The sequence below is a fragment of the Gobio gobio genome, assembly GCF_949357685.1.
Source record: "Gobio gobio genome assembly, chromosome: 3".
NCBI classification, from domain to species: domain Eukaryota; kingdom Metazoa; phylum Chordata; class Actinopteri; order Cypriniformes; family Gobionidae; genus Gobio; species Gobio gobio.
The window spans coordinates 9,826,623-9,848,369 of NC_137099.1; the positions used below are offsets into that span (position 1 = coordinate 9,826,623).

Below are 21,747 nucleotides of genomic sequence, written 5' to 3' on the forward strand. Positions count from 1 at the left end.
CAGATCTGCGTCATGTTCGACAGCGGCACATCTTAAAGTGACAGGAGCACTGATGATGCCTGTCATTAATGTTCATCAAAGAACAAAGGTAACAGAGAAAAGTGTAGCTTTAATAAGGATTCATCTATATTTAATTTATAATTTATCGAGTTAAGAAAGGCGTTTGATAACTTTATTCGATTTCTGTATACGTCTAACAGGTAGGACATTTATTATAATGGGTTTATGTGAAGATTGTTTTAAGTTCACTTAAATTAAAAGATTTTTTAAAGCCTAATGCATGTTGAAATTGGTAGATTTCAATTATACTGCAATGTTGAATGTCTATCATAAATGTTTTAAAAAATCAGCAGTATTAGTATCAGAGATAATGGGCTTCATTCATAAAAACATGCCATTGCAACAAATATTTAAAATATACTGCCCTTACGTTGTTTCTACATTAATTTGGAGAGTAACTGAAATTATTACAATATAAAAATATTAAAATACTATTTTTTAATGTTTTTTAATCGATTGACAGCACTAATATATATAACGTTTATCGCAATAAAATAAATATATATACAAATATTTTGTATTTTGACAGCATATCAATACCAGCTCGATTGTGTCATTTGTGGAGCTTTGTGGGAGTGGGCGTTCCCTGCAACTTCATTTAGCACGATTTGCTTGCCGCAAATCTCTGATTGGTGGAATTTTCTATAAAGCATCATGGGTACTGTGGCTTTTCACCACAAATTCCGCTATTAAACACTTATTCAAACAATTATTTTATGGATGGCTTCAACAAAAGCATATACCATTGATAAACAACCTTGGAACTCACAGTAGGTCTGTCTAAAGGCTTATAAGTTATTGGTAAAAATCAATTTCCTTATGGAAAAAATGAATGGAGCTTTTACTTCCAGAACCCGACTGATGCACTACAGTCTTACCAGTTCTCTGGGCAAAAACTCCTCTTGTCTTCCTACTGTCATAGACACGGTCTCTCCCAGTTTGGTGCTCCGCAGCATAGCCACCAGCTCCTCTTGTGTGCGTCCTGTGATGTCCACTCCATTTACCTAGAGAAAGAAAGAAAGCTATTTCCTGTAACCGTCAAAACAGAGAGCAAAATTTCCATTTACACTTTGACGAGATGGAAAACACGTCAGTATTAATTCCGTCTCTCGGCCAGGTGCAATATAAGACAGACAATTGGCCTAATTAGGTCAAAGATGCATTATGCATTCTGAAACAATATATTTCAATTGCATTTAAAACCATACCTCTTAAATGCACGACTGGCGGGGAAGGAATGGCATAATTTAATGTTCTATAAATAAGCTCTGATTTTGCATTTGCCAGGTTGCGCTCTCATGATTGCATTGACGCAGGAAGCATGTAATACCTCCAGGATACGGTCTCCAGACTTGAGCCGCCCGTCTTTAACAGCAGCTCCGCGGGGCAGAATGCTCTTGACCATGATGGGTCCTGGACCATGAAGAGACGAGTCTCTGGTTACCACGGTGAAACCGAGGCCCTCCGTGCCTGCAGACAGAAGAAGGCCAAAAACATTAAGCATGTATTTAATGACCCAGTGAACCAGACAAATGGTATTCTTACCATTTTCACCAGTGTGGAAAACCAAAAGCTACACTAAATTCTGTACATATTTCACTGTATGATATCAAATAACATTCTTCAAAGGTTCCATTAATCGAAAAAAACGTGTTTGCATCGAGTTTTTAAATTGTAGTAACAATTTAAGACTTATTCCACTAAAATCCCTGCCACAAAATCCTGAAAACTTGCTAACATCCTAAGGCTCGATTCACTGCAAGGAACATCACTCTGAATTTTCAATGAGAACATTTTGCAAACTTAACTCCTAGAGGTCGAAGATCACGTCGCATGTAGCACTGCATGTACTTTACAGCATTTTGAAACGCGGTGAGGAATAATCCTGGAATAATTTACCTCAGAGGAAAAGCCGTTTATTTCTAAGAGCAACAGATCCAGCCGATGATTGTGAGGTACGTTTATTCTGTCAGTGTCTGTGAATATTAAATCGCAAAAAGACAGTTTAAATATGAATCCTGCATGTGTCCGTGTGACATATTAAACTGCAGATTAACACTTATAGGCTCTATAATATAACAAATACGACAAAAGTTCTTTGGCCTGTCCTGGACAGATTATGAAGTGTTTACTGTAAAATAGCCTAGTGTCACATCAATAAAGCTTTTGTTTGCAAATTTCTGCTCAGATGCTATAAATAGGCTACAGTAGCCTACCAGTCAAACGTTGTGTACAATACTTCTTGTAGCCATTGAAAACTTATGTTGTTTCATAATGATGTTAATATTATAGCCTAATGTTATTTTTTAATTTCAATTTCATCTATGTTGATTATGAAAAGTGCAAAGCATGAGTAAGAAATTAAACAAAAAATGCGCAATATGTTGGGAGACATGGAGTGGGTCGACATGATTTTGACCACTTCATTAAGTTTTGTTTTGTAAATCCTTTCTTTAAAGTGAATTTCGTTTTGTATAAATTGTATCTTAATTTTAATCAGTGTTTCATCAGCTAATTGCCTGGATTTAATTAAGAATCAAATATAGCAGACAATAGCCTATAATATGTGCGTCTCATAAATGAACCGAAAATCTAAATGATATTTGAGCATTAGTTATATCCGATAGACAGTTATTAGTAGTTATTTGTATTTACTGAATACTGGATTATGTTCAATGTCACAATATTACAGGGTTTTTTTTAGCATGAGACTTCTTTCAAAAACATTAAAAAAAAGGTCAAATCTTTTGATAATTTAAAACATAGTAGGCCTTTGTAATGTGCCTTTGGCTCTCACTTTATATTGGTTACTATATTCTAAATAAACGACACATTTTTTGTTTTTTGTTACATTTTGTAAAGAGTTCCTCTCTGTCACATACCTGACTCATGACCTATCTTTTGTTCTCTCAGGTGTAAATCACAGCATTATTGATGATCGTTCACGCCTCTTTGCATACGGACTTTGTAAAGAAAAGGTGTCAAAATTTAAATCAATATATTGTTTTATGTGAATGAGTTGGCTCAATGATTCTCAAATCAGTTTTAAGCAAAAAAACACCCATCTAGGCAAAAAGTCTTGAAAAAGTCAAAAGTCTTGTTGACACATATCTATCATGTGCTTATTTGAGTCATTTAAAAAAAAAAAAAAACGGCATAAAAGTTATTCTCTCAAAAATACAAGCATGAACATACATGTTGCTAACATATTATGGTAGCCCAGTTTGTGCTGAATACAGTGTAATGACACTTTTGCCATTAATATGTTTTTTTGGAGAAAAAAAAAAAACTGACAAAAGCACAAATGTCAGAGCCAATGTCAAAACTTCTAAAGGGCCCCAAAACTGTGCAGTCCTCTTGGGGATAAATGAAAGAAGTGTCATTCTGGTAATTTTCACACTTTGATGTACAACACAAAAAAAAGATTAGTGTTAATGTGAAAGGCTAATGAAGTTGACAGATATGAAGGAGAATCTGGAATACCAGTTGGAAATACATAATTCAAAAGCATTTATCTCTTATTGGTTGTTTTTAGTGTTTTTCGAGCATTGTCAGAATCAGAATTCTTGAATTCAAAATTTGACTATATTATTTTTTTAATTAAAAGACTTTTAAAAGTCCTTCAAACTGCAACTGACATGAAAGAAACCACAGTGTATTTTGTCTAATATTATAGCATTACTTTTCAGTTTCTATTACTAATGAACTTTATAAAAGCCAACATCATCAGAGTGTCACTTTTATCACTGGTTTAAAAATGATTGACTACTGATGTTTTTTGGGGTTTTTTTAATAGCCGATGCTAATGCTCTAGAGAGCAAGGTGGTGGATAATGGCAAAAACTGTATCAAGCTCATCCGATCCAAATCAGGTCAGCGGTACGCAGATGAAGGCTTTCAAGAACTCTGGACTGATAACCTGTGTTTAAGCTGTCGGTTTCTCTCCGTCTCCACCCCTGCACGTTGATAAATGTTTCCTTACGGGGATTAGACAGCTCTGCACTTTAATTTCACACGTGAACACATCTACAGGAGACGGGAGATGCAGAGACCAGGATACAGGATGAGGAGAGAGAGAGAGAGAGAGAGAGAGAGAGAAATGGTGTGAAAAAAGAACGATAGAAACAATGACAAAGGGTGTGGTCTGAAAATAAAAAGATTAGAGGAAGCACTGGAAGAGGGGAAACAGAGAAGAGTGAGTCTCACCAAAACATGTCAAGGTCACGTTTCAAAATCAAAAAATATTTTATATTTCATGCATATAGATTACTTTTTAGTTGTTTTTCATATTTAATGCATATATTTATTTAGTCATTTTAAATGTACTGGATACATATTATATATATTTTAATGTTCATTGCATAACTTACTATTTCGTTATTTGTATATTTATTGCATTTATATGAAATTATTTTTCTATTCGTAACATTAGAATTTTACCATTTAAAATATACTAGTAAAAACATGGTAATACAATCATTTATTTGTATTTATTTATTTATTTTATTTAGTAAAATCAGCATAAATTAAAGGTAGTGCACTACCAAATAGTATCATGATATATAAATACACACATCTCTAACACAATCATTTACACTAGTCTTTTATCTTACTGTGACCAATACTGTATTGGTAATGGGAATATATATTTTTGCAAATTAGCTTATTTGTCATTAAATGTCACAATGTAAGGCTTAATTTGTATGAATAAAACAATTATATAATGAATAAAAATTATTTAGATTTTTCTTCCCTTTGATTTTGGGGTAAAATATGACCTGGACATGTTACTGACAGGTTTTATGAGATTCACACAGAAACGCAACCAGAGAAGAAAGAATAAAATGGGCTTAAAGAATCATGCTAAGATAGCGATTCCCTCGAGTCTCTCGTCTGAAGGGACACGTGAGATTATTGAAGCTGAGAATTGCTCTGTCTCTCTCTCAAACACACTTGAGGGAGAGATGTCATCGAGGATAGCGGCCAATCCAGCATACTAAAGATGGCAAATGGTGAAATCGCAAGTCCCAGGAGAGCACCTGACATTAAAGTTTTAAACAATAGCAGCTGTCAATCAGCTGAGAGGAGCGATAAAGACAGAGAGGTGAGGGGGAAAAGGGAGAAGATCAAGTACAGACGTTGCTATGCAGCAGTTTTGACATGGGTTAAATCACAGGGCTCATGACGGCACCTTCTGGTCAACTGGACGGAGTTTGACTATTCAAGCTTAAAATCAACATGAAATGTCATTCACGAGCCATTTTACTTTGAGTCAAAAATTATATACAAGTTGAATTCTTTTTTGATTCGCCTGGGGCTTTGAAAAAGTGTAAAAATTTCGATTTCACTTCCAACTTACCTTTCTTCAAATCGATCTTCATTTTCTTCCCAGACTTTTTGTTGACCATGTTAACCAGCGAGGCGAGGGCCGGGGTCTTTTTTGGGGCGGGGCTCGCGCTACGATCTTTCAGGGTGGGTGATGTGCTGACGGGAGGAGAAGGCGTATCTCTGTGATGATTTGATTCAATGGGGGTGTGTCTTGCAGGGTGAAGCTCCTCCTCCTTTAGGGGCGGGGTTTGCGGGGGCTCTGGAGACGGTGTCGCTGCATTACCCTGATGGAGTTTATGGACCAAGAAAGGACTCTTGACCTTAGGGACCACAGTGATTGGTTCAGTGCTGTTGAAAAGCTGCCCGATGAGGCTCTTTTCGTAGCGGAGCTTGTTGGCAACAGGAAGCACCTCCAAATGTATGGGGGAGGAGGACATGGCTTGGCGAAACACCTCCTGAGACCTGAAACATCAAGAGCGACACCTTGTCTTACTTTTCTGTAAGGCACATTTAGGCAAGGCAAGTTTATTTATATAGCACTTTTCATACACAGTGGCTTTTCTAAGTGCTTTACACAGAAATGGAATTAAAATATTCATAAGAGAATAAAACAAAAAATATAATATAACCTGAATCACCTCTATCTGGAGTGGAAGAAAAGTGGAGGGTCCCGTTTGCGATTTTACTATTTATATTTGTCAGGTAACTGTGCGTTTAAACAGGGCCCTTGCAGACAAATCTTCTTGGAATCATCAGGGCTATACAAATCTATCTGTCAGAGCAGATCTTAACGGATCGTCCTCGCATCGGAGGGATTTCGGTTTAAAAATATTTGTGAAGTAACTGTGCGTTTAAACAGGACCCTTGCAGACAAATCTTCCTGGAGCCACCAAGGCTATACAGATCTATCCGTCAGAGCAGATCTAAATGGATCGTCCTCGTGCCGGAGGGATTTCGGTTTATTGCTCTCCCGCCTCTCAACCTCTTCCCCCCAGACAGCCTCAACAAAATAATAAAATTAAAAAAATTAAAAATGGTGCATTTAAAGATAACATGAATATTAAGACATTCCTTCGGTCTTTCAGAAGAGCTCTAGACTCAACAGCCTCCTTAATTAGCACCATTCAAGAGCCTTTTCGCTCAAGAACTTCCAGTGGGAATCACTTCTCAAGGTTTCCATCTTTTAACATAACTCCCTGGAATTTACCCTGTCACTACAGACTGGTGTGATAATGTTAAAATAATAAGATAAGAAAGGTGGTGCATTATAGATTTTAAAACAGTTAAACAACAGATTATTTATTCCATATTGTGACTTACATCCTAGTGAAACAGATTATTGAAGAGAAAAGTGGATGGATGGATGGATGGATGGATGGATGGATGGATGGATGGATGGATGGATGGATGGATGGATGGATGGATGGATGGATGGATGGATGGATGGATGGATGGATGGATGGATGGATGGATGGATGGATGGATGGATGGATGGATGGATGGATGGATGGATGGATGGATGGATGGATGGATGGATGGATGGATGGATGGATGGATGGATGGATGGATGGATGGATGGATGGATGGATGGATGGATGGATGGATGGATGGATGGATGGATGGATGGATGGATGGATGGATGGATGGATGGATGGATGGATGGATGGATGGATGGATGGATGGATGGATGGATGGATGGATGGATGGGATGGGATGGGATGGGATGGGATGGGATGGGATGGGATGGGATGGGATGGGATGGGATGGGATGGGATGGGATGGGATGGGATGGGATGGGATGGGATGGGATGGGATGGATTTTTTTTCAGACAGGCGCACAATCATGTCACGATTCTTTTTTTTGTTGATTTTTAAGATAATTTTGCAATTCATTGAGGTGTACAGCCAAACTATTTCCCCTGTTTTAAAAATGTAGCCTTACAAGGTATCAAAAATTTCAGACCAATTAGGCCAAAGTTGGGGAGGGCAATATGACCAAAATCGTATTATTATTTCATCTTTAATATATAAAAAAAATGAGAACCAAGACCCAAATTACAAATAATAGGACAAATACCTCATAAGATACAAATATAAATAAACAGTGCATTAATATTTTCAGCTACAGTAGGTGCGCATTTACTGTAACAGTAGCCTAATAAATTGAATAAATGTAAAATAAAACACTACATATTTGAATTAAAAGTTCACGATTGTTATTAAAGCTTTTCAAGTTATTCAGTCAAGAGCGGTGACTGATTTTCTCTTTGTATTTTGCTGTTTGATTAACATTAATGACAGACGGCAGTAGGTTTATTAGACTGCTGTCACTTTAAGAAAATGCATGGATACTAGGGTTGGGTATCGTTTGGGTTTTTTCAATACCGGTGCCAAACCGATACTTAAAAAAAAGAAAGAAAAAAACCCACAAACTGAGGTGGATGACATTAAAGAATGGCTTTTTATTGAACTTTTTGTATTATTTAAATTGAACCATTTATTAAAAGTTTAAAGTGTACTTAAATATATAAATATAAATACAAAACACCATTTGCTTAAATTCACAGTAAAACCTAAGCCACCTAACCTAACTACAACAGGCCTAATTTAACATTAAATAATAGTTACACTACAGTACTAATAACAGCAAAGTAGTCAGTATTCTCCGTATGCTACAAACCAGCTTCAAGGTTCAGCTTTATTTTATATTCTGTGGCTAAATATTTTAGAATGCATCGCCTTATTGTTTCCATGGCGTCGCGTTATGCTTCTCAAATGACACAGCAGCAGCTATAGTGCTGTATGACAGCTCAGCTGTATTGGGTTTATTTCGTTTTTTCTTTTTTCTTCAAAATATTCACAAACTTTTAACTATGTTAAAAAATATATTCTGATTTTCAAATATGTGTGAGTGAATGTGTGTTAGTTGATGTATAATGCGCGATGGGCGGTGCCATGTTAGTTTGCGCCTCGGAATCGGATTTACATCACATAAATTCATCCTTATCTCATGAAATACATGAAAGTAAGTGACCGCTGAACTGGGAGAAGACTGGAGTAAACTATATAGCTAACTATATATGTGTATCTGATATGAATAAAACACGTAGTCAAATTATAACTGTCTGAAAGGATTGTTGTTGCTGCTTCCATAGACATCAGTGTGTGTTTTTGCTAGTACTTATGAGCATTTAAAATGTCTGAAATCTAAAATAAACATGTGGTTGGAAACACTGAATAGATGTGATATGTGACGAGCGCTGAGCGCGAAAGCACATTTGAACTTAAGTGGCACCGAAATCTGCGTTCTGATTCGGTTACATACCGGTTATATAAGGGTTTCGGTACCCAACCCTAATTGATACACATATGATACACGCCTATAATAATATACCAACACGCATTCTGTTTGCATTCACTTAAGATTTAAATTATTGTGTTTATGTAAACCTTGTGTGTATTTGACAGTTTAAGATGGAAAAGAGAACTTCGTTCAGTACACAGTCGCAGTGTGACAGGCTTTTATAGTGTGAGTGTGCTACGGTTGTTCGGGCTATGTCAGAACAGCGTGCGAAAAACTGGAAAGACTTTAAAACGCATGCAAATAATAAACTTCTGTGATGGTGAAGAACTGCAATATCATGTGAGCATAACCCTAACGCTGCATTGCTAAACACAACGTGATGTGAATCTACGTGGCGATGTACATTACTGGGACGGCGATGGCAGAACTGCACACTGTAGCACGATACTACTCTCTTCACAGGCCGACCTTTTAATCATTCACAATTTAAAATTGTGATAAGCGCACACCCCAAACGGGGACACAATACATGCTGCGTTAAATGTGTTGAGCAAACTTTTCGGAGTTCAGTTCAGGACGCCGCTGGAGAAGTCAAATTGACTTGCTTGACTGCCTTCTTTTTTCTTTTCTACTTCAAACCCTTTAACTCTCATACCAATTTCTCTAACTCTTCCTCTAATAGTGCCACTTCGTTTAATCTGTCACTCTTTTGAAGACTGTCCAATACCGAATGATGCCACTTAATAGGGCAATTCCACACTCACGGCCAGAGAAGACTAGTCTCTTTTGTTGTGTTAAAGTTATAGCACTGAAACTCTGCAAGAGAGGAGGATGGATTGATGGATGGATGGATGGACGGACGGACGGATGGATGGAAAAAGGTTTGCACGCTATGATGGCGAGTATGACAGAGAAAAATTGCATGAAAGTGAAAATAAAACAAAAGACGGATAATAAAGAAGGGGATGAAGTAGAACGAAAGAGAGCGGGTGGATGATTAGTAATCCACATGACAACAATGAAAGTGTGACGGATGAAAGAGTCAGACACTCACTGAGCGAACGACTTGTCTATTAACTCGATGTCATTGATCTGCACAATGCACTCGTCCTCTTGAAAGATCCTCTCTCGTTCAGAGCGGCTGTTCTCCTCTATGGCTCGAATATGTAGACCCAGAGTCCTGATGACACACGCACAAACAGATTTCAGACAAGAAGGGCATCATTTGAGACAAAAAAAACTAAAAGATATTAGTTGTATATAAGTATCTGAATTCCAAATGACAATAACTCTGTACTTTCCTGAGTTACCCAAATGCTCTCACAAGTCGAGCATTCGATTACATCGAAAATAAAATACTGGTAAATAAAATAAAATACTGGTAAATAAAATAAAATACTGGTAAATAAAATAAAATACTGGTAAATAAAATAACACACGTAAATAAAATAAATAATAAAATAAAATAAAAAATAATAATAAAAAAAGTAATAAAATGAATAAAATACAATACAATACAATACAATACAATACAATACATAAAAATAAAATAATTAAATATATTAAAAAATTTAAAAATAAATAATATGTAATTAAATAAATAAATAAAATAAAATAAAATAACTGTACTTTCCTGAGTTACCCAAATGCTCTCACAAGTCGAGCATTTGATCACATCTAAAATAAAATACTGGTAAATAAAATAAAACACCAGTAAATAAAATAAAGAATAAAATAAAGAATACAATTATAAAATTATAATAAAAAATTATAAAATGAATAAAATAAAATACATTTAAAATAATAATAAATATATTAAAAAATAAATATATCAATAAATACAATTTTATTAAATAAATAAATAAAAGAACTGTACTTTCCTGAGTTACCCAAATGCTCTCAAGTCGAGCATTCGATTACATCGAAAATAAAATACTGGTAAATAAAATAAAATACTGGTAAATAAAATAAAATCCTGGTAAATAAAATAGAATACTGGTAAATAAAATAAAACAAAATAAAAAAATTATTTAAATAAATAAATAAATAATACATAAAATAAAAATCCTATAAAATAGAAAAATAGAAAGATTTAATTTCTATACAATATGTCCAGTATTTACCATGGAAAATGTAGAATAATCTCATCTGGTGAAATATGGAATGACACCAGAAACAGAGTTTTAAAGCTTTTTACTGTTTTTTATTTATGATTTTAATGAAAATATCAATCATATTCTAAGGAAATTTCTCTGAATTGTCCCTCAAAATTAGCAGAACAATATTTCAAGAACAGACTTCTCTTGTCAACCATTTCAATGATCAATTCTGTTACTACTGGGAAAATGAAATAAATACAGGATTTAATTTGCTGTTACTTCCTTTAAGACTTTAGGGTTTCCTTTGAGACTTACACAACCCAAAGAGTAGTTCACCAGGTCATCGAACAGGTTTGCCCACCTACAGAGAGAGGGTCTATTCCCATCCGGAGCTCAACAGGGCGCACAGGCCCCCACAACAGGAAAAATGTCACCGTCCACCCAGGGAGGACTTCCTGTCATGCAGCACGTGTGTGTCCTTGCCCTGAGCACTTAACTTTTGACCTGTTCATGCAGTCTGAAAGAGCCATTCACCTAGCTACTTCCTGTGTGTCAGTGTGCGATGATGGGTGAATAGTGATGGGTGAAAAGTAATTCATGCATGTCCTAGATAGTATTTATCTGATTACATGACTACGAAATGCACAAGAATTTTGCATGCGTTACATGTTAACAATGTTTTTGATTCACAAAAAATATATATATAATATGCCGGTCAAACACTAGGAAACAACACAAACAATAAATAATTTAATAATAACAAAATCTTCATTAGAAGTTCCACAGAGGAAAAAAAGTGTGTTTTTTCAATGACATTTGACAATAAAAGAATTAGCAATCCCTTTAAAGGGTTAGTTCACCCAAAAATGAAAATTCTGTCATTAATTACTTACCCTCATGTTGTTGGACACCCGTAAGACCTCCGTTCATCTTCAGAACACAAATGAAGATATTTTAGTTGAAATCTGATGGCTCTGAAAGGCCTCCATTGGCTCAATGGCACGGTTCAATCTCAAGACCCTTAAAAGGTACTAAAGACATCGTTGCAAAGTCCATCTCACTACAGTGGTTCTACAATAACTTTATGGAGTGACGAGAATAGTTTTTGTGCGCAAAAAACCCTAAATAACCACTTATATAGTGATGACGATTTCAAAACAATGCATCATGAAGCTTTGAAGCGTTATGAATCAATGAGTCGATTCAGCAGTTTGGATCGCCAAATTTCAACAGTTTGGCGGTTTGACACGCGATCCGAATCATGATTCGACTCACTGATTCATAACGCTTCGAAGCTTCATGATGCCGTGTTTTGAAATTGTCATCACTATACAAGTCGTTATTTAGGGTTTTTTTGCTCACAAAAACTATTCTCGTCACTCCATAAAGTTATTGTAGAACCACTGTAGTGAGATGGACTTTGTAACAACGTCTTTAGTACCTTTTAAGGGTCTTGAGATTGAACCGTGCCATTGAGCCAATGGAGGCCTTTCAGAACCATCAGATTTCAACTAAAATATCTTCATTTGTGTTCTGAAGATGAACGGAGGTCTTACGGGTGTCGAACGACATGAGGGTAAGTCATTAATGACAGAATTTTCATTTTTGGGTGAACTAACCCTTTAAATTTTACATTGCTAGATTGTCAACTGTATAAAAGTTTTCTAAACTACTCTTTCTAGTCTATAGTCGATTAAGAGTCAATGTTTGAGGATCGAACAGCAGTGTGTGTGTGTGTGTGTGTGTGTGTGTGTGTGTGTGTGTGTGTGTGTGTGTGTGTGTGTGTGTGTGTGTGTGTGTGTGTGTGTGTGTGTGTGTGTGTGTGTGTGTGTGTGTGTGTGTGTGTGTGTGTGTGTGTGTGTGTGTGTGTGTGTGTGTGTGTGTGTGTGTGCTTTACCTTCCACTCAGTGATGAGCAGTATGATATGACTTTGATTCCCAGAGGCCCGTGGTCTCCAGAAATCTCCACCGCCCGGGTGAGACTGCTGCAGTAAGGGAAACACAATGGTGCAGGATGTAAGTGGTTACATTTTTCTTGCCAGAATAAAGAAAACAACTTCAACACACTGAAAAATACATTTTGGAAGTGGAAACTTTCAGTGGAACGCAATTACATTAGCAGAACAACAGTCACATGTCAAAATGACAAGCCCAAAAACCATTACGGTAGGAACTGTCTTGGATATCAATGGAGTGCTCCCGCTGTCACCTGCATCATTTCCTCAGGTCTAGAGCTCTCGGAAAGTGTGTTGCATTATAGCATTCATTCAGACTCCTCTGACCGAGCACTTGCATTGAAACACAAACAAATACACATAGAATTCACTAGATTTTCACGAATACTAAAGTAAATCTGAGTGGTGTTTGCCCATGCCACTAATACTTTGATATTATGCATGTATGGATGGATGTTATAGGATGGGTCCATGTTATAGATGGACTCAGTTATAGGAACTAGCCACAAGGCCAGTCCCCCGAGAACAAAATTTTCCCCTAGGGCCATTTTCTTGGTTGCATTTGCACCACCAGTAGGAACTCTGAAGTGACGTAATCCCACCAAGAGCAACACCATTTAAGTGTGACATTCAACAAAGTCAACAACTGGAAGACGGAGGATGCCTGAACTTCGCTGTTGGTCCATCTATCGCTGTTTTCCATATTCGTGGAGTTAAGCTACACAGCTTTTTAAAAATGGCGGGTGCCGGTGTTCGTATGGCATGCGTTCGTCCAATTAACTAGTGGTGTTGAAATTAATCGATGCATAGCGATGCGGATGTGGACGATTTTGCATCGATGCAGTAATAGCCCATAATTGATTATAGCCAACTGACGCTTCTCTGACATCATTCATCACATAAGCGCTTCTCTAGCGTAAAATGGCGGAGGGAGGCGAAACACAAAAGCGAGTAATAAGAAAATGCACCCACTATTTTAACATTTACGATATGGCATGCGAGCGCGTGAGTGAGTGTGTGTGCATGCGCTACGTGTGTGTGCGCTATGCTACATGTATGTGCGTGTGTGAAAGCTGCATGCTGTTTGTGAGCGTTATTGTAACTTCGTACACTACTTGACAGTTTCAAGCGCTTTTAGTAATTACTAGGGCTGGGTAAAAAAACATTGATTTCTCGATTTTAATCGATTTTCACTTTTACAAAACAATATCGATTCTTAAATCCCAAGAATCGATTAGTCATCCTGTTTTCAGAATGAAACAAACATTGTAGCACGCCTCCCATCCAATAATCGCAATAATCTTGAAATATGAAACAAAGTCTCAGATTTCAAATTACGTCGTCTTCTTTTTTTTACGAGATTCAAAAACATAAATGCAGATCGCTCTGCCACAGCTCAGCTCAAAAGAACCGGCAGATGAACAAATCTTCTCTTCCGCCTTAATGCCAGTAACAGCGCGAAATAAACATGAATGAGCATCTGAAAGTGTGTTAAAAGATACAGTACAACTTACTGAAATCCGTATTATGCCACATAGAATAGCTCATTAAGTGCTTCAACCGCAGAAACACATAACTTAGCCTAAGTAACATGGCTTGTAAACAATGTCATGTAATGTCACAAATACCATAAACCATATCCAGTGTCCATAAACTCGTTAGTCAGCTAGAAAAATTAACTCTAGAGTGGAGCATTTTGCTAATTATATGCACCACATTACATTGCTATTCATTGTCATTTTTAATGTTCTTCAAAATTTAATGCAAGCATGTATGAATAAATCTGGCAAGTTTTTATGACAGGCACCATTTAAATGTTTATATTTAAAAAAAAGTATTGTATATGATTATGTAATTGTAAAGCTAATATTATAACTTTTTATTATTTAAAACAAAATTTAGTGTAATTTAAGTGTTTGTTTACAAATCAGTAAATGTTTACCTTCAATTTTATAATAGGCTAAATGTAGTATCAACTGACTCCCATAGTTTACAACATCAGTTCAGAGATTTGTTTTCCTTGAGAAAATTTGCCATGTATTGCACCTGATATACAGTGTTGGGCAAGTTACTTTTAAAAAGTAATTAGTTACAGTTACTAGTTACTTCTTCCAAAAAGTAACTAAATTAGTTACTCAGTTACAAATTTTAAAAGTAACTAGTTACTTAAGAAAGTAACTGTTGCGTTACTTTCAAGTAAAATTAAATTTTAAATGCTCAAATGTGACCCCACCTCTACCCCTCTTTAACGGAACTTAAAATACATGTGCATGTTCAATTATTTATGATAAATCTGAATATTATAATGAAATGGACACTTAATACAATACATTATTAACAGAAACATGAAACATATGTACACATCTAAAAATTTTTTTGCTGTGGGACAAAGTGAGACTAGCCTCCAATCAAATGCCATGTATGTAGATATTATGTTTATATAGTGGATCAATGCAAATAACACAATAGATGTTTTGGAACTTTTGATATTTATTGCCCCTCAACAGGCCACAACTGGGCAAAATTAAATTAAGCTTGTTAAGCAATATACCAAAAAGAATTAACAAATATATACACTCTTTGTAGTGCAAATAAAACAAAAATTACTGCAAAAATACTGTACTTCAAGTAGAACAGTGTAACAATATTAGGTGCTTTCAATGTAACTGGAAAGTGCAATGTATAGCATACCGAAGGATTTTAACAGGTAGGTAATACATTAAAAAAAAAAAAAAAATACATCTCCATAAAAATAAATCTCGTACTCTGGCCATTGACAATCTTACTTCTCCTTCGGTAGTCATGGCCACTAATTTCGTGGAAGCATGCAACGTTGAAAGATGTTTGAGTAAGTTTGAATTACTTGACACTGACGTGGATAGGCACTTTTGCCCAGGGCATAATGTGCATTTCACGATTACATTCGTTCCTTTAATTTCTTGAAGGAAAAAGTAATGTCTATACTTCCATTTAGAGAAGGCTACTTTTGGATTATTTGGGCTCGTCGCCATACCTGTCTCTCGTTGACTGACTGGCTTGTGTTGTTCCTTCTTGTGTGTCCTGTCCTGTCTGACTATGCGTTATTATGATGAGTCGTTCGCAATTCATGAGCATTACTAATGATGGGTCGTTCGCGAATGACCGTTAGTGATGATGGATCGACTCGTTCGCGAATGAGCTTTTGATGGGTCGTTCGCGATTCGCGAATGAGCCGACTCTAAGAGCCGGCTCTTTTAGGTGAACGTCGCATAAGGTGAATTGCTCGCATATCTGAAGAGTCGACTCTATTTTTTTACAAATTTAGCCTATAGAAATTAAATAATTATGTAATAAAAATTGAAATATTATAGTCAAAGTCATTTAAAGAGCCGTTTGTGAGCCAAAAGAGCCGGCTCTTTTCAGTGAGCTGAGTCAAAAGAGCCGAATGCCCATCACTACTATGCGTGCTTTCGAACACCTGCCCAACTCTACCTCTGATTGGCTTACAATTTAAATTGTACTCTACCTCAGCCAATCGTCAGAATGTATGCGCTTGTCTCGTGCTCTGCCCACTAACCAAGGAAGAACAGTAGAACACGCTCAGAGATAGTTGGTCTGATGAAAAAAAAAGCTTCATCAGTTATAGTAACGCGGCGCATTTTTTGGCAGTAACGGTAACGGCGTTATTAAGATGAGAAGAGTAATCAATTAGATTACTCATTACTGGAAAAAGTAATGCCGTTAGTAACGGCGTTATTTATAACGCCGTTATTCCCATCACTGCTGATATATCCAAAATAATCGATATTGAATCGAAAGCTTGTGAATTGAAATCTAATCGAATTATGAAATTTGTGTCAATACCCAGCCCTAGTAATTACTAGTGTTTGTTAGTTCAGAATGGTCCTGTCATTTGTCACCGGGATGATTTTCATGCGCGTTTATTGCCAACGTTTAGTGCCTTGTGACTAAACAAAGGGCGCCAATGTGAGTGTGCACACCGACGCGCAAAACGCCAGGCGTAAAAGCACCTAGGGTTCGTTTTTTTTATTTGACGCATCGCGTTAAAAACTAGTCAACCAATGAGATCGGCACTTTTGTTCACGTGCCTGGAGCTGCTGAAGTGACAGTAAAACACAGACAAAACGGTCTTGCAGAGCACACATTGATACGACAAAGAGGAAGTAAGTAGACAAAGAAGAAGATGAGCTGCTAATGCTGCTTGCCAGTTAGCAAAAAGTGTGTGAATGGTTTTGGCAAGCGCGTAAATACTGTCTCTCTTCTTCTTATGTGTAACGAAGCGTAAAGTGGCGCAGCACCAACTTGTGTACAATCGCTTGGGTGTGAACACACAAGATGCAATGAAAAACGCTGGCGATAAGCGTCCCGGTGTGCACAGGCATTTCAGTTGTGTTTGATGTTTGCTACATTCAGGAAGTGTACTTTCTTGAAGCAGATAAAATAAAAAGGGAGTTTATATATCTGACTGCTTGTATTCATTGATGAAAATGTAACCATGTGCAGTAATATTGAAAATTAAGGATGCAACCCATCGTGGTATCGAACCGTTGACATGATAATCGTAATCGAATTGAATCGTGAGATCAGTGACGATTCACACCCCTACAATTAGCGTACACTTACATCACTGGTAGTAGCTATTGTGCTGGGTTTCTCCTACTCTGAAGTACGAACTCATTTATTCCCAGTTCCTGCAATGTGAACACGGCAAAAAGTGGGTACTTCCGACAATAGTTGTAGGAATTATGAAAAAACCACATATTATTAATGGCACAGGCATTTGAAGGTAACTTTTACCCCCTCTACTTGAAGTTTGGTACCGTCACGGTAATGCAATAATGCACACTTACTATATGAAAGGGACATTTGCAATGCATTGGACCAGCATCTGCATCTGTGTACTTGCGGTAGAGAACGTTTCTGGCCTACAGCAGTCAGTGTATTTAAGACACAAACCCACACACAAACAAAAAAGCAAAAGAATTCACCAGCTACTTTGTACTCTTGTCAACACACAGCAAATCCATTTGCCGTTTATGTCCTGCGGGACGACATTAATGACCAAACAAATGAGCCGAAAGCCAGTGGAGTCACTGCCATTCAGTGTGTCTGAGATGAGAGCTGGAGGCAAAGGTGTCTACCTGCATCTCTCATCACAGTAAAGACAGAACAGAGCAAAGGAAAGGATGAGAGGGCAGAGGAAGAGAGAGGAGGATGTGATCTCTTCCATCTTTGTCAAAACAACAAAAAAAAGCTTTTTCTGGAAGATTCAGACAAACAAGACAAGTTATTTACTAACTGAAATGATTTATCGTATTAATATAAACATGGATATACACAGTTTAAAAGTTTGGGATCAGTAAAATTTAATTATTTTGAATCTTATATTCACCAAGGGGACATTTATTTGATAAAAAAAAATTCTGTATTTTATTTAAAACAACTGGTTACTATTGTAATATATTTTAAAATGTATTTAATTCCTGTGCTGGTAATGCTGATTTTTCAGCAAACGTTACTCTAGTGTCACATGATCCTTCAGAAATCATTCTAATATATTGATTTGGTGCTCAAGAAACATTTCTTATTAAATCATATATAAATATATATATAAATCATGATTTGTTGTTAATTCAAGATTTGCAAATGAATAAAATGTTCAAAAGAACAACATTCATATGAAACAAATCTTTTGTAACCTTTTTAAATGTCTTTACGGTCATTTTTGATCAATTGAATGCATTTTTGCAGTATATACTGTAACTAATTACATGAGCACAGCACCAGATATCCTTGAACACAAACATTTTGCTTTATTGGTAGTGTATCTCTTTAATTTTTATATACACTGGCCCCTAAACGCCAAGTAAAGCACATTCTTGTCTTAAGTGGGCGCCAGAATAAACTACCATGTGACCAATACCATGTGACTGATAGTGTTAAAGGGAGTGAAAATTACCCATGATTTACTCACCCTCAAGCCATCCTAGGTGTATATGACATTCTTCTTTCAGACGAATAAAATCATAGTTATATTAAAAAAGTCCTGGCTAATCCAAGCTTTATAATGGCAGTGACTGTTGTTTCATTTTTGAAGTCCATAAAAGTGCATTTATCTATCATCAAACTGCTCCACACGGCTCTGGAGGGGGTTAATAAAGGCCTTCTGAAGCTAAACAATGCATTTGTGTAAGAAAAATATCCATATTTAAAGCTTTATAAAGTAAATTATCTAGCTTCCGGCCGATCGCCTTCCGTATTCAACTAAGGTAAAAAGTGTAGTGCCTCTCGCAGTTTAAAATTACGTCAGACGTAGCGTAAGCATTTTGAACTGCGAAGCTAGATAATTTACTTTATAAAGGTTTAAATATGGATATTTTTCTTACACAAACGCATTGATTCGCTTCAGAAGGCCTTTATTAACCCCCCAGAGCTGTGTGGAGCAGTTATATGATGGACAGATGCACTTTTATGGGCTTCAAAAACGAAGCTACAATCACTGCCATTATAAAGCTTGGATTAGCCAGGACTTTTTAAATATAACTTATATTATTTTTTATATATAAATTTTATTCGTCTGAAAGAAGAATGTCATATACACCTAGGATGTAAATCATGGGCTAATATTAATTTTTGGGTGAACTAACCCTTTAAAGATCTGCTAAATGATGATGCAAATTCAACTGGGATCAGAAAACATTTTTCCACACAGCTTGATCTGCAGAGTGCACCACCACAAAAATAAAACCTCCTCTCAATCCATTTGCATTATTCCCAAAATAAAAACCTCCTCTGCCAATTTGCATGAGCCCAGTGTGGCGCGGAGCATCCATGAATTTACATGAATAAAAACTGAGACTGGCAGCAGCTCATCAAACAGATACAGAGCTTATTACTGCTCACACACCACAACAGCGCGACACACAGAGAGTGTGTTTGTGTGCACCGAGACAGTGTCAGAGAGGGGAAAACATTTTCTCTATTCCTGTGATCAATTTCAAGATAAAAGAGAAAAATACTTTATGAAATACTTTCATACCACAATTCCATTAATTATCTGAAAAAGAAATGAAAAAACTACTTTGCAGTCAAATCACAGCCTCAGAAACTCATACTACACTACAGTTGTCTTTGTCACTGTTTGGCTGAATGTTTATAGTTTATATTTATATTATATATAAAATATAAATATCAAGGCTCGGTCATTCACTTGTCTGAGTAAAAAAAGTTGCGTGTCCGGAAAATTTCTAGTTTTGTTTTGTGGTGTAAATATAGTTTATTCTGAAGCAATATTCTCATCAGTGTTTAACAACTTTGACATTTAAATATGCATATTTGTGACCCGGAGGGCATTTATTCCTAACGTTATTAAATGTATGATTCATCATCTTTAATTTCAAATCCTTAAATTTGATCAATAAATTCAACTAGAATATTAAGACACTATAGGGTTGTTACCAATCAAATTAAACAATTTACACTGAAAAATTCTACTGCATTAAATAGTATAAATCACCACGTACACTAAATGTAATAAAAACAGAATCATTCTCACGTTTTGGAGATTCCCTAGTTATTTTTTTGTTATTGGTGTTTTCCGGTCGGCAAGTGCAATTCTCTTTCACCTGCTCCTTCAAAAAATCCACATGTCCCAGACAAGTGTTAATGTCGAGTACTGTATGTTTCTTCAATTTGAATAAGAGATGCACCGATACTAAATTTCTCAGCCGATACCGATAGCTGATTATTCAGAATGAAATAAAAAAAAACTGAAATGTTTATATACAACTCAATTGCATATATAAGGTATTTTTCATAAGCACTTGTCTTCATGACAAATGTATTCAAGCATACATCTATAATTAACAGTAGGTAAGCTCCTCTCTAGTGTTTCTTTATTGTTAACTAACAAACTGAACATCGGATGACTTTCCTGAGGTAGGTTAAATACAATGCTAAGTGACCGATTGTTTATTGACGTCTGTCCACAGTTGAAACACTGATTGAGTGATTACATGATTAAAGCTACAGATTTTGGTAAGTTGTAACATATCTTTCAACATAACTTTTGATATTTATGCATGTTTTTTGAGATATAACTTGTCGTCGCTGTCCGATGAAAACCACGTATATCCATTTTGACGATTTTGAGATTTTTCTATAAAAAAAAACGAATGTCCAGGTTCATTTCCGTATACAGTATGCTTCACATATCTAAATGGCCAATGAAAAGTTGTGAAATCATGTCATCTGATTTTCACGTATATCCATTTGGTGTCAAAGCTGTCAATCACGCCGCGTATCTCCCGCCCTGTGGAAGCATCTCGCCGGTCTCGTGAAGTTTCATCGAAGCTCAGCACTGGATAGCCGAATAACACTGAGGTAAAGTATCAGCAAACGTTTGTTTTTGACAACTGTTGTCAAGTTTATTATATATTCACAACTATTATTTATCGGTAAATGGTCTAGACAAAGTAATTGTCACCGAATATTTTTATTTATTTTTATATTTGTGAACCTGGCTGACGAAAGTACGACATTGAAGCTCTCCACAGTTTAGTTCTATTTAATAAACGGAGCATATTCCTCTGTCAATATGAAAAGCCACTTGGCCATTCTAATTAATGATCGGAAGAACGCGTATTGACCACCGTTACTGTAAAATATGCACGCATGTCCATTTAAAGTAAATTTTTGGTCAAATGTGGATTATATCATTACACTGGCAAGAATATGGTGACATGTAAAGATGCCGTACCAAGTATGACAACGCTACATTCAACTGCTTTTGAAATACGGTGTTTTTTTCACTTCCTGAAAAGTAACCGTTTTGGACATACGTGAGTTTCATCGGGCAGCGACGTTGTATTAAAGTGGAAGAGATGACTCGCTCTCCGCGCTGCCGCTTGAACTGAAACACTACAGCGATCTATCAAAATGCCATTTATTGTTTGAATTTCGTAATAAATGGACATAATGTGAAAGATGACACTATTTTCAGAA

The 21,747-nt window shown here is 36.2% G+C and overlaps 1 protein-coding gene across 1 annotated transcript in view; it reads right to left on the minus strand.

Annotated features, from left to right (window-relative positions):
* The window catches only part of pard3ba (par-3 family cell polarity regulator beta a), a 277,652-nt gene that overhangs the window by 150,977 nt on the left and 104,928 nt on the right, over positions 1-21,747 (minus strand). Inside the window, exons 6-10 of the mRNA XM_079811668.1 lie at positions 12,688-12,774; positions 9,746-9,871; positions 5,419-5,849; positions 1,391-1,530; positions 939-1,064 (exon numbers count right to left, since the gene is read on the minus strand). Coding sequence (XP_079667794.1) covers positions 939-1,064; positions 1,391-1,530; positions 5,419-5,849; positions 9,746-9,871; positions 12,688-12,774 — 910 coding nt within the window. The remainder of the gene's footprint in view (positions 1-938; positions 1,065-1,390; positions 1,531-5,418; positions 5,850-9,745; positions 9,872-12,687; positions 12,775-21,747) is intronic.